Raw genomic sequence first — 12338 nt, forward strand, 5'->3', positions numbered from 1 at the left:
CTGTAGTCCTTAAACCAACTGTATAAACCAGTAGTTCCATAGATTAAAAAAAAAAAAACAAACCAAAGTTCTATGCAAATACCAATAAGATTTTCAAAGACCCCTGCAAATTTCTTTTTTGTTGTAACTTACCCACATGCAATTCTAAATTTTTGTACCTTGTAGTTTTTAGTCAGTAAATTTTAGAAAATGAGTATCTGGGCTTGTGAGAATACATATACTAACATATTATAAATTATTGTGCATTTAGATAGAGTAATGTAATAAAAGGCCACTGAACGACTGAAGAAAAAACTAAAGTTGATCTACTGGGTATTTCAAAATTCCCACTAAGTTGGCAATACAGATATAAAAGTAAAAAGTTGTTTTCTATGTCTGGAAAGCAGAGCTATTTTAAGTTTAGAGGTTAATAATGCGGGGAGTATTTTCATAATTTTTCTTTGTAAAAGTGCTTTCTTTGAAATTAAGCTTTAACAAATATTACTGAAATATTCCATAAAGTCAGAAGAATAAGGTTCTTTTGTTACTCAAACCCATCCTGGGCCCTGATCTGAGTTTTAAGGCAGTCTTCTCTTCTTCCTACCATTGCTTATTTCTATTGGATTATGAATTTCCTGCTGGATGTTCAATTTCTCATTTCAGTACTTCTTAATATACCAGCTGCTACTCTGACATATACATATCAGTTATTTGTTGCTTCAATTTTCAAGTTTGTTACTACGTCTCAAGAGAAAACTAGCCACTATCAACTTCTATTGAAAATTCTTTATCTGCTGACACAACCTGAAAATCATTCTTTATGTACTTTATGATTGGCAGGGTTAGCAGTGACATGAATAAAGGGATGACGGTCTCTGCTGACATGCAATACTGGTTAAAGCTAAAGGTCTAGTTAAAGCTCTGAAACTATCATGTCTGATGAAATATATTCAGCTGATGAAGAAAGAAAAAGATAAGACAAGCTTGCAGCATGTGGAAGGATGATAAGCTGCCTTTTCTCTAGGGAGAAATGCCAAAGTTTTATTTTAATTAGACTCTTCTTTTAATCAAGAAGTAAAAAAGAATTACATGCTTTAGTGCAATGGTTCTCCAATTTGCAACATGCATTAGAATAACCTGTAGGGCTTGTTAAATACAGATTTCTAGGTACCACACCAGACTTTTTGATCCAGAAGTGCTGAGATGTGGCCTGGGAATCTGCATTTCATTATGCTCCCAGAAGGTGATGCTACTGGCCTGAGGACTACACTTTAGTAACTACTGATTTAATGGCAATGTACATAAACATCTTCTAAGACATGGGTTGTAAGTAAAACTCTAATTAATATAGTTTCAGGAATATGCAGTGTGAAATACTACATGGCTCTGTTTGAAGGGAGCTATCATATGCTTTGGATTTGGCTTTGATAAGAATATCAACCAATCCTTAAAATTTCGTTATTTTCCTGATTTACAATCTACATGAGGTAGGTACAGAGAAGGCTAATGTTTAGATAAAATAATTTCCTTTAAAAGCAACAGTTCTTAATCGTTTTTATTTTTGAAGACCTTGATTTTAAGACTTGTACCATGTAAATCTCAAAGCACTAAAAGATACATACTTTAGTACTCTGACAAAACGTACCTGATCTTTTTGTTTTTATAAAATACCAGCCTACTCCCATATTAAAGTCTTTTTAAAAAGGAAATCACACTACCAGTAATTAACCTATTTCGTATTCAAAAATTTTAAAACATCTCTCACTACACCAAATACTTCATTAGTTTGGCAATCATATATGGGTAAAAAAACAAGATCAAATTATCTGAGGCAGAGAAAGTCTATTTGATACTAAAATATTTCACTATGGAATGAGGCATAGCATGGACAGTTTCTGAAGACCTGATGATGTCATCTGTTTTAATAATTATACACTTGAATAGAAATGGCCTTCGTATTTCCTTATTAGAGCATATCTGGATTTGGTAGCATTTTCTTTTTCTATTGCTTTGCATATATGAGAGACATCTATGGTCAGACATTATGATTTTGAAAGCCAACTTTTTAAACAGCTTTGTACTAACTCTAAATGCTTCTGTATCTCATCCGCTCATCAGTGAAAGGAGAAATTCATCTCTATGTTGTATCCAACAAGTTTACTCTAATTGGAATTTTTTTTTTCCTTTTCCTTCTCCTTTCTGATCCAATTATATTCTCCTAATTAGGATCCCTTTGTGACCAAGTGTATTCATTTGGGACATCTCAGCCAAGATTAACAATATATCCTGTAATCTTAACTTTATTATCTATTAGGTCTACAATATGATCTAATCAAGTCAACAAACCTCTTACACAGTAAGCACTGGATAGCTTTTCAAAAGTTTAAAACCATTTCTAATTTCCATAACCACTGCTCAAGAGTTAAAATTTATGAAGGAAATGAACATAAGGAGGAAAAACCTGGCAGTTTCAAGAGTTGAGTCCAAACACACAAAATATGGCTGAGGAATAGAGTTAGTCCTTTGTTCTCCCTGCTTCAAGAAATTGTAATGAGAAAATGTAATATAGAGAGTTCTAGGCATCTGTATCAATTAAATAATTCAAATAATGTCAAGATACAGCTAGGACAATTCTCTTTATAATTCTTCAATTTTAAAAGCTATTAAAAAGAGAGTTCAGATTTACACAAGATGTACAGTTCTCTCTGGATTTCTTGTGTTACTTTAGGGTTGAAGTAAGGGCCAAAGGCTCTCTGATGATCTCTTGATAGTCTGAAATTAATTTTTGGTTGATTTTTTAAACTGGTCCTCAGAAAGTCATCTGAGAAGTACTGACTGATATACACAACTTTTCCCCAACCATGACTTTTCAGGAATTATTGGGAAAATCATTAGGGTTCTCCCAAGAGCATGTAAGAATCTGAGAGTTAAAAGGGACCTCAGCAATGATCTAATTTAAATTGCTGTGAAGGTAGGAGTCCCTTCAGTAGCATCCCTGAGAAGTGGTCACTCAGTTTCTACCTTAGTGCATATCTCCATTTTAAAGTATCCACTTCTATCTTTAGAGACAGCTTTGTTACTACAAAGTTCATTACAGTAAACAAACATGTTTCTTCACCTATTTTCTATCCACTGACCTTTACTTTTTAAAGTTAACAGAATAAGCCTATTAAAAATATGGTGGCCCTTGAAATACATCAATCATAATTTGAATGTCTAAGGACCATGAATTATACTGGAAACTTTATATACATTGCATCTTTAATCCTAATGACAAACTTTATCAGTACATATTTTATCCCATTTTATAAGTGGGGAAGCTAAGAAAGTGAGAAATTCGATCTAAGATCACAGAGCTGGTTAAGTAGCAGGTTTTTTTTGTTGTTGTTGTTTTTGTTTTTTTTTTTAGATGGAATTTTGCTCTGTTGCCCAGGCTGGAGTGTAGTGGCGCGATCTCAGCTCACCGCAACCTCCGCCTCCCAGGTTCAAGTGCTTCTTCTGCCTCAGCCTCTTGAGTAGCTGGGATTACAGGTGTGCACCACCATGCCTGGCTAATTTTTGTATTTTTAGTAGAGATGGGGTTTCACCATGTTGGTTGGGCTGGTCTTGAATTCCTGACCTCAAGTGATCTGCCTGCCTTGGCCTCCTAAAGTGCTGGGATTACAGAAGCGGCAGGCTTTGAATCTGCATCTATTTGACTACAAAGGCTCAGAGAAGAAAGGGGAAAAAGGCTCTTTCAAATGCCTCACAAATAAACCAAACAAGGTTCATTCACCAGGCATGTGACTTAGTCCTAATCATTCCTTCCCTAAGGAAACATATACTTTTAAATAATTTATCCTAGAATATTGCCTAACACCAATCTCATGTTAATGTATTTTAGTTTACAGAATCAACTTTTCTTTTTTAAAAATAGGAATAGGCCGGGCACAGTGGCTGACACCTGTAATTCCAGCACTTTGGAACGCCGAGGTGGGAGGATCACTTGAAGTCAGGAGTTCAAGACCAGCCTGGGCAACATGGTGAAACCCTGTCTCTACTAAAAACACAAAAATTGGCCGGGTGTATTGGTGCATGCCCATAGTCCCAGCTACTCAGGAGCCTGAGGCATAAGAATCACTTGAGCCCAGAAGATAGAGGCTGCAGTGAGCTGACATAGTACCACTGTACTCCTGCCATGGTGAGAACCTGTCTCAAAAAAAAAAAAAAAAGAAACAAAAGTTTGCCCACCTCTCACTTAGGAAGCACCCCTTTTGTTCTTCACAATGCCTTAAGCAGTGTTTTCCCAGAATTCCCGGGATAGTATCAAGTAGGGGAACTGTTAAAAATACAAAATCACAGGCTCCATCTCAGAACCACCAAATGAGAATCTCTGGGAGATCTGGGAAGCTATTCCATTTCCTAACCTTTTTTTTTTTTTTTTTTTTTTAAACGAGATGGGCTCTCCCTCTGTGGCCCAGGCTGGAGAGCAATGGCGTGACCTCGGCTAACTGCAACCTCTGCCTCCCAGGTTCAAGAGATTCTTCTGCCTTACCCTCACCAGTAGCTGGGACTATAGGTGCCTGTCACCATGCCTGGCTAATTTTTCTATTTTTAGTAGAGATGGAGTTTTGCCATGTTGGCCAGGCTGGTCTGAACTCCCAGCCTCAAGTGATCTGCCCGTCTCGGCCTCCCAAAGTGCTGGGATTACCAGCATGAGCCACCATGTCTAGCCTCTTTTTTTTTTTTTTAAGATATGGAGTCTTACTCTGTCGCCCAGGCTGGAGTGTAGTGGTGTGATCTCGACTCACTGCAAGCTCCGCCTCCTGAGTTCATGCCATTCTCCTGCCTCAGCCTCCCAAGTAGCTGGGATTACAGGTGCGTGCCACCACGCCCAGCTAATTTTGTATTTTTACTAGAGATAGAGTTTCTCCATGCTGGTCAGGCTGGTCTCAAACTCCCAACCTCAGGTGATCCACCCTCCTCGGCCTCCCAAAGTGTTGGGATTACAGGTGTGAGCCACCGCACCCTGCCTGGCCTCTTCTTATTTGAAAATAATTTCAAATATATAAAATGTTGCAAAATAAAAGTAACATAAAGATCACTCATATAACCTTTATCCAGGTTCACATATTGTTAGCATTGTATCCCATTTGCTTTATTCACTCGTTCTATTTCTATGATAAACACATAAACCCTCACTTTTTTGGGAATCATTTGAGGATATATTATATATGTCATGATCTTTTACGCCTAAATTCTTCATTGTATATTTTCTAAAACTAGGAATATTCTCTTCTATAATCATAGTAATCAACTTTATAAATTTATTTTGAAATAATATTTCATCTAATCTACCATCCACATTCCAATTCTGCCAGTGTATCTAATAGTATCTTTTATTGCAGTTTCCCCTATTCAGTACAGGATCCAGTTTAGGATGAGATAGAGTATTTAGCTACATGTCTCTTTAGCATCCTTTAATCAGGAACATTTTCCGCAGCCACTCTGCCTTTATGATACTGATTTTTTTTATTTTTTTTTTTTTTTTGAGACGGAGTCTCGCTCTTTCACCCAGGTTGGAGTACACTGGCGTGAGAACAGCTCACTGCAGCCTCAACCTCCCAGGCTCAAGCAGTCCTCCCCGGCCTCGGCATTCCGAGTAGCTGGGACTACAGGCCCAAACCACCATACACGGCTAATTTTTAAAAAATTATTTTTGGTAGAGATGGGGTCTGGCTATGTTGTCCAGGCTGGTCTAGAACTCCACGGCTCAAGTGATCCTCCTACCTTGGCCTCACAAAAGGCTGGGATTACAGGCGTGTGCCACTGCACCCAGCCTGATAATGATATTTTTAAAGAATACAGTCTCATTCCTACTTTTTATTACAACATCCTCATTTTTTGTTTGTCTGATGTTTCCTCATTGTGAGAATACTGTATAAGTGATGTGTTCTCCTGTGTGTGTCATATCCAGAGGCCCATAATGTCCATCTGTTCCTCAGGAATACCCAGTATAGGTATTGCTTGATTTCTCCAGTGTATAATTATTGTCCCTTTTTCTTAAATGAATAATCAGTTTACGGGGATATACTTTATGACCACGTAAATATCCTGCTCCTCATCAAAATACTGCCTTCAATTTAGTATCCATCGATGATTTGTGTCCAGTCTTCTCTTACCTAATCCTACCATGATAGCTGCAAAATGGTTTTCCAACTCCAGGATTCCCTCCATCAGTTGCTCTTTGGCATTCTACTGTAAGCAAGGATTCTCCATTCTCCCCATTTATTTATTTATAGTCAATATGAACTTATAATTTTTTCAATGATTTATAAATAATAATTTTGGTGCTCAAATGTTCCAGATTTGGCCAGTATGAGCTGCTTAATTTGGCCCTGTGTTCTTGTGACCTACCCCATGATTCTCTTGAGCATCTTCCTACCTTCTGCCGTAACAAGTTGTCCCAGCCCCAGAATCAGCCATTTTCCTGAGGAACCCTGGTTTTCCTCAGGGGGAAATAATAGCACTAAAGGAAAAGATCCGGGTGCTAGGTGTGCTCAATTAGGGTGTCTTTGCTTATTGGCCACTTTAGTGGACAAAGTTAGGAAATACATGCATAAACAGGCATACCCTGTTTTATGGCACTTTGTAGACACTGCATTTACAAATTGAAGGTTTGTGGCAACCCTGCGTTGAGTAAGTCTACTGGTGCCACTTTTCCAACAGTGCTCACTTCATGTCTGTGTGTATTTTATAGCAATAGAGTATTTTTAAATTAAGGTACGTATATTTGTTTAGACATAATGCTGTTGCACACTTAACAGACTACAGTATAGTGTAACCATAATTTATATGCACTGGGAAACCAAAAAATTTGCATGACTTGCTTTATTGTGACATTCACTTTATTGTGGTGGTCTGAAACCAAATCTACAGTATCTCTGAGGTATGCCTGTATATATACATATTCACCTACATATATAATACTTACAATACACACGCATATTTTAGAAATTGTTGAATTTACAATGATACCCTCAAATTCCAGTACCTGCCACTCCCATCCTGGGTTTATTTTTGCTGTTATTTTTAATGAGTATGAAATGATTCTAGTCAGGGATGTTTGAAAATCACTGCTAAAGACTGCTGATGAATCTTAGTCACAAGTTCTCATGCTCTCCCATGAAATTCATCTGGATTAAAAGACTAATTCAAAGGACTGGGTGTTCCCTTTGCCCCCCATTTAACATAGCCATTGGTTCCCTCTTCCTACTATTTTATTCAGTTCCTTTCTGAGGATAGTAATCTTTCCACATGTAAGAGCATTACAGAAAGTGACCATTTGCTCAGTCACCACTAGCCAATAGCCAGAGCTCTGAGCCCTCTTAGGGGTACCACCAACCATATATATGCACGTATGTGTATGTGTATGGTAACATGCGCTCTGATATCCTCCTCCCTCCACTCTCACTGGTTTCACTTCTAATATTAGAGTATATTCTGTGCTATACAACTCCAGAAGGAAATCATAAACATACCAAAAATTTGCAAGTATAATTCATTATTTTCTTTATGTTCTACTCTCTTTCCCTACAAAAATCTGGTTCCCTTTCCTCCGTTTATAGTTAATATCAGAACCATCTACCACTTGCCTAAGCTAGAAATTGTAAGCATCATCTGTCTCTTCCCTTCCTGTATCACCCATAACAAATCATTTCAAGACTACTTAATTCTATCATATTTTGAATCCATCTCTTCTCTTTATTCCTACTGACGTTATTTTGGGTTAGAACCTTGTTATCGCTCACTTGAATTTATGAAGATAGAATTGGGGTATGGAATAGAACTGTTTTTTCCTTTTTTCATTCTCAAGAACATAAAAATATTGGGGAGAAATGAGACACAACACTATCTGTTACTTCCTTTGCCAAATCTATGTCATTTTACTAGCTTATAAAAATGAAAATGTGTCAAAATGTGCTCAGAAAATATTTGGCAAATTAAATTTATGTTAATACATACAAAATAAAGCTGTTAACTCTGAAATGCTTTACATGTCTATTATAAAAACAGTTACAGGTTATGAAACCTTAAGAAATCTAAACTCTTTATACAGAAAACATATACGCTAAATCCATTCCATACTTAGTTTTTCAAAGCTTAGTTAGGAATATTTTTAGATTAAAAACACTGATAAAAGAAAGCGCCCAGAAAAAACATCAAACACTTCTTTCTCTTATGAAAGCAGAGGTATCTACAGGCAGCAACACATCTGTTTCAGCATTGGAGAATTTTACTCAGAATTCAGAAACTAAAATGATTTGATATTATAGTACCTGTAATAACAGTAATTCTTGACTGCCATGTGCCACATGTTAATATAGGCATTACCTCAATTAATCTTTACAAGAGTGCTATGAAGTAGCTACTTGTTAGAATATCCACTTTGCAGATAGAGAAGCCATACAAAAATTAAGTGTTACAGTGGGACTGGAATTCAAGCAGTCTATCTCTAGAGCCCATATACAATTTGCAACAAAAAAAATTTCCACTGCATGGTTTTTAGAACAAAAATTGGGGCCATATATGATTATGAGGAAATGTGGAAATGTAATTTATCTTAAGTACTATAACAATAAGCCTAAATGCTTTTTTCAGAGGGAAAAAAAGAATAATTGCAAAAATTTCCATGGATTTCTCTTCCTTCCATACATTTCATAAATGTGGCCCTAGGTACTGTAATATTTTAAACTTTCTTGAAGGCAGAGACTCCCCCTTGTACAAGATCCTTGTACAGTATCTTATACATAGTAAGTTCTCGATAAACAAATTTTCAATAAACATGTAGACCATATTCTTAGTTCAAAGCACCTTTAACCAGCTCATTCAGTATACATAATATATTATCAAATCTTACCTGGGATTCCTGATAAATAAATTTTACCAAAGTGACCGATCTTACTTTCAAACACTTGCACTGATTTTCTCTGTCTCCCTGCTAATGAAGGGTAACAGTCTGCAGTAAAGTGGCCCCCTGTTAGCCAGTGTTTGGCATAGAGTAGGGCTCACTAAATATTTACTGATTAAAGGCCCAGGAAAGTCAAAATGATCAGCCAATAAATAACAGAGAGACTGGCTATATTGTGAACACAGAGGAGAGAAGTGGTAAAGAGTATAAGCTGTGAAGCTGTATTGCCTGGGTTCAAATACTGGCTCTGCCACTTATTAAGTGAGACACAATGAACAACCCTCAAAATCTCTCTTGGCATCAGTTTCCTCATCCTTCAAATGAGGATACTAATCATACCTACTTCACAGGATTTTTTAAAATAAGGGTTAAACAAGTTCACACATGTTAGGCAATTAACAAATATTAGTTATTCCTACTAAACAGAATTCCTTTCCCTCTTAACAATAAAGTGACAAAATGCATTTGGTGGAGATTCTCTCATTTTCTTGAGTAAACCTTCACCTCTTGCCCCCAGTGTTACTCTTGGGAGACATCGGCTCCACTACCATTATTACAGAAGTGAAGCAATAAAGAAGTCCATCATATACAAAAAGTTTAAAGGACACTTTACATCTAAAACTCTTTTGTGAAGACAACAATCATAGATAGAATTAGATTTACAAAAAATGTTATTTCTCAAAGAACTATTTTCTAACCAGTCCCCCAACCTGAGATCATCTGTTTTATTAAGGGTCCCAATGTCTAGTTTGAAGACTACCAAATTTATTAAAAGTAGGCTATTTACAGATTAATGAATTATTGTAATTTCTCATTTGCTTAAAAAAACATAAAATGTAAAAATTCAGGACATTTATAAGCTATCACTAAAAAATACCCACCAGCAAGATAATCATGATACTTACTTCATCTCTATAAAGTGGACTAGTATAATACATTATGTCCATTGCACTGCTGTTCAGCATATCCCTTAAACCTCGTACTTTGTCAGGAGTAATGGAATCAACAGTGTCTACAAAAACAAACAAAAAAAAACAAGTAAACTTATAGGAAGTCTCTGTTACAGGAAAATAATAGTGAAGAAAATTACATTGCCTGAAATAGTAACTATTTAAGTTAACATTTAAATATTCAAGACCAGCTTTGGCTCTAATGGATCTTCCCTTCCTGTAAAATACTTCAAGAACAAAACAGTAAAAGACAAAATAGGAGATGAAAAGAAACATTAAAGGATGAAAGCCATTATCAAATCTATAAAGCGTCATCCTTTTTTGTATGTATTGGCTTTTGCATGAAATTCAGGGATACCCGGAGCAAAACGAGGCCACATATTTTAGAACTAGTGTCAAAACACAATCCCAATTATTTTTGTACCTCCTTTTCTGTTTCCTCTCCTTTTCGAGATGGAGTTTTGCTCTGTCCCCCAGGCTGGAGGGCAGTGGCGTGATCTTGGCTCACTGGCTCAAGCGATTCTCCTGCATCAGCTTCCCGAGTAGCTGGGATTATAGGCGCGTGCCACCACGCCCAGCTACTTTTTGTATTTTTAGTAGAGATGGGGTTTTACCATGTTGGCCAGGCTAGTCTCTTAACTCCTGACCTCAAGTGATCTGCCTGCCTAGGTCTCCCAAAGTGCTGGGATTACAGGTGTGAGGCATTCGCCCAGCTTCTCTGTTTTTTTTGATCTATGCACCTTCAGCTTGGCAATACACATGTACACTGCCTATAGCCACTGGTGGCAACCAGCAACAAATTAAAAAAATCATCCTACAATTTGCATCCATCTATCTTTAGTGAGCCAAAGATTCTATGGGCAAGAACTGTCAGATCACAAGTATGCACAAAGGCAAATAAATCAGCAATGTTTATCAGTAAACAAGATAAAGATGGTGTAATGTTACTGTATTGAAAAAAACTGCTACATAAACTGATTTTCGAACCAGTACACCCTTCCACGAGTTATGCCTAACCTATGGAAATTTTACCTTGGAAAGATTATTCTATTGGACACCTAATAAAATTATTAGAGATATAGAAAATTTTACATTTCTTATAGAAATACAAAGCACTATACTTGGATGAATACTGTGATTTGAAAGCACAAGGTGAGCAGAAGGCTTATGATTTTAGTGAAACAAAATTTCTTTTATTCTTTTTCACTTTATTGGCTTAGGTTATTTTATTTATTCCTCCACTTTAATACAATGTAATAATAAATGGAAGGCAAAGACAAGCAAAGGTTCTTTTTTTTTTTCAACGATGTAAAGGGAAATGTTGCTGTTTGTGGTTTACAACATATTTACAGGCTGTACCTATTTTTAAATTGTACAAGTGAAAGATGTGACTACCATGCTGATCTGAAAATACTTCAAATGTCATTTTAATGCATTTCCAAAAAAAGTTTTTACTGTGAAATACAGACACATATAAATAAAGGTATTTAATTATGAATGGGCAGTTTAAATAATAATCTACAAAAACATGTTCATACCATCCAGTTTAAGAATACTGCCAGTATCTTAGAAACCCACCATATATTCCGAAATAATCACAGGCCTCTCTAGCAGAGAGGGAGAAGTAACTACAGGTAAGAGGTTTGTATTAATTGTGCTTTTCCTTTTCCTTACAGATTTACTACATGTCCAATAATATTAATAACTGCACCCAATTACTTCTATAGAATTTACTATGTGCCAGAACCTAAATATTTTATCTGATTCTGAACACTGTGTAAATTGAGGCATTATCTATGGTTTGCTTGCACCCTTCCACCCAATATTATGTTTCTGAGATTCATCCAAGTTGATGCATATAGCTGCAATCCACTCTTTTTCACTGTTGTATAATATGCCACTCTATACCTATATCACAATTTATCCATTCTCTTTTTAGAGTTATCTGGGTTGTTTCCAGTTTTTTGCTACTACATATAAATCATATGTCATATAAATAACACTGTTTTACATGTCTCCCGGTGCACATGTTTAAGAGTTTCTTTAGAGTACATCTCTAAGAAGTGGGACTACTGTGTCAAAGGGCACATGCACATTCAGCTTTATAAGATGATGTTAAATCTTCCAAAGTGACTACAGCAAGTTTCATTCCCAACAACAGTGAATGACAACTCTCACTGCTATACAACCCCAACGACACTTGGTATTGTCACTTTCTTAAATTTTTGCCTGATGGGTGTGAATGATACTTTACTGTGGCTTTAATTTGCATCTCCTTGATTACTAGAAAAAATATACATATATAAATTTAAAACAATCTTTTCTTTCCCACTTAAGTTTCTTGTCCTTTATTCTGGATGTCAAACCTTTGGCGGTTATATCTGTTGCTCTGTTGTAACATCTTTTTCCCAGTTTGTGGCTTGTCTTTTGTTTTTTATGGTCTACTGGTCAAGAGAAGT

The 12338-nt window shown here is 36.3% G+C and overlaps 1 protein-coding gene across 5 annotated transcripts in view; it reads right to left on the bottom strand.

Moving 5' to 3' along the window:
• The window catches only part of DDHD1 (DDHD domain containing 1), a 122607-nt gene that overhangs the window by 19832 nt on the left and 90437 nt on the right, over positions 1-12338 (bottom strand). For all 5 annotated transcript variants that reach the window (XM_030810666.1, XM_030810653.1, XM_030810658.1 and 2 more), the window contains one exon: positions 9835-9941. In XM_030810666.1, coding sequence (XP_030666526.1) covers positions 9835-9941 — 107 coding nt within the window. The remainder of the gene's footprint in view (positions 1-9834; positions 9942-12338) is intronic.

Source organism: Nomascus leucogenys, chromosome 1a, assembly GCF_006542625.1.
Source record: "Nomascus leucogenys isolate Asia chromosome 1a, Asia_NLE_v1, whole genome shotgun sequence".
NCBI classification, from domain to species: domain Eukaryota; kingdom Metazoa; phylum Chordata; class Mammalia; order Primates; family Hylobatidae; genus Nomascus; species Nomascus leucogenys.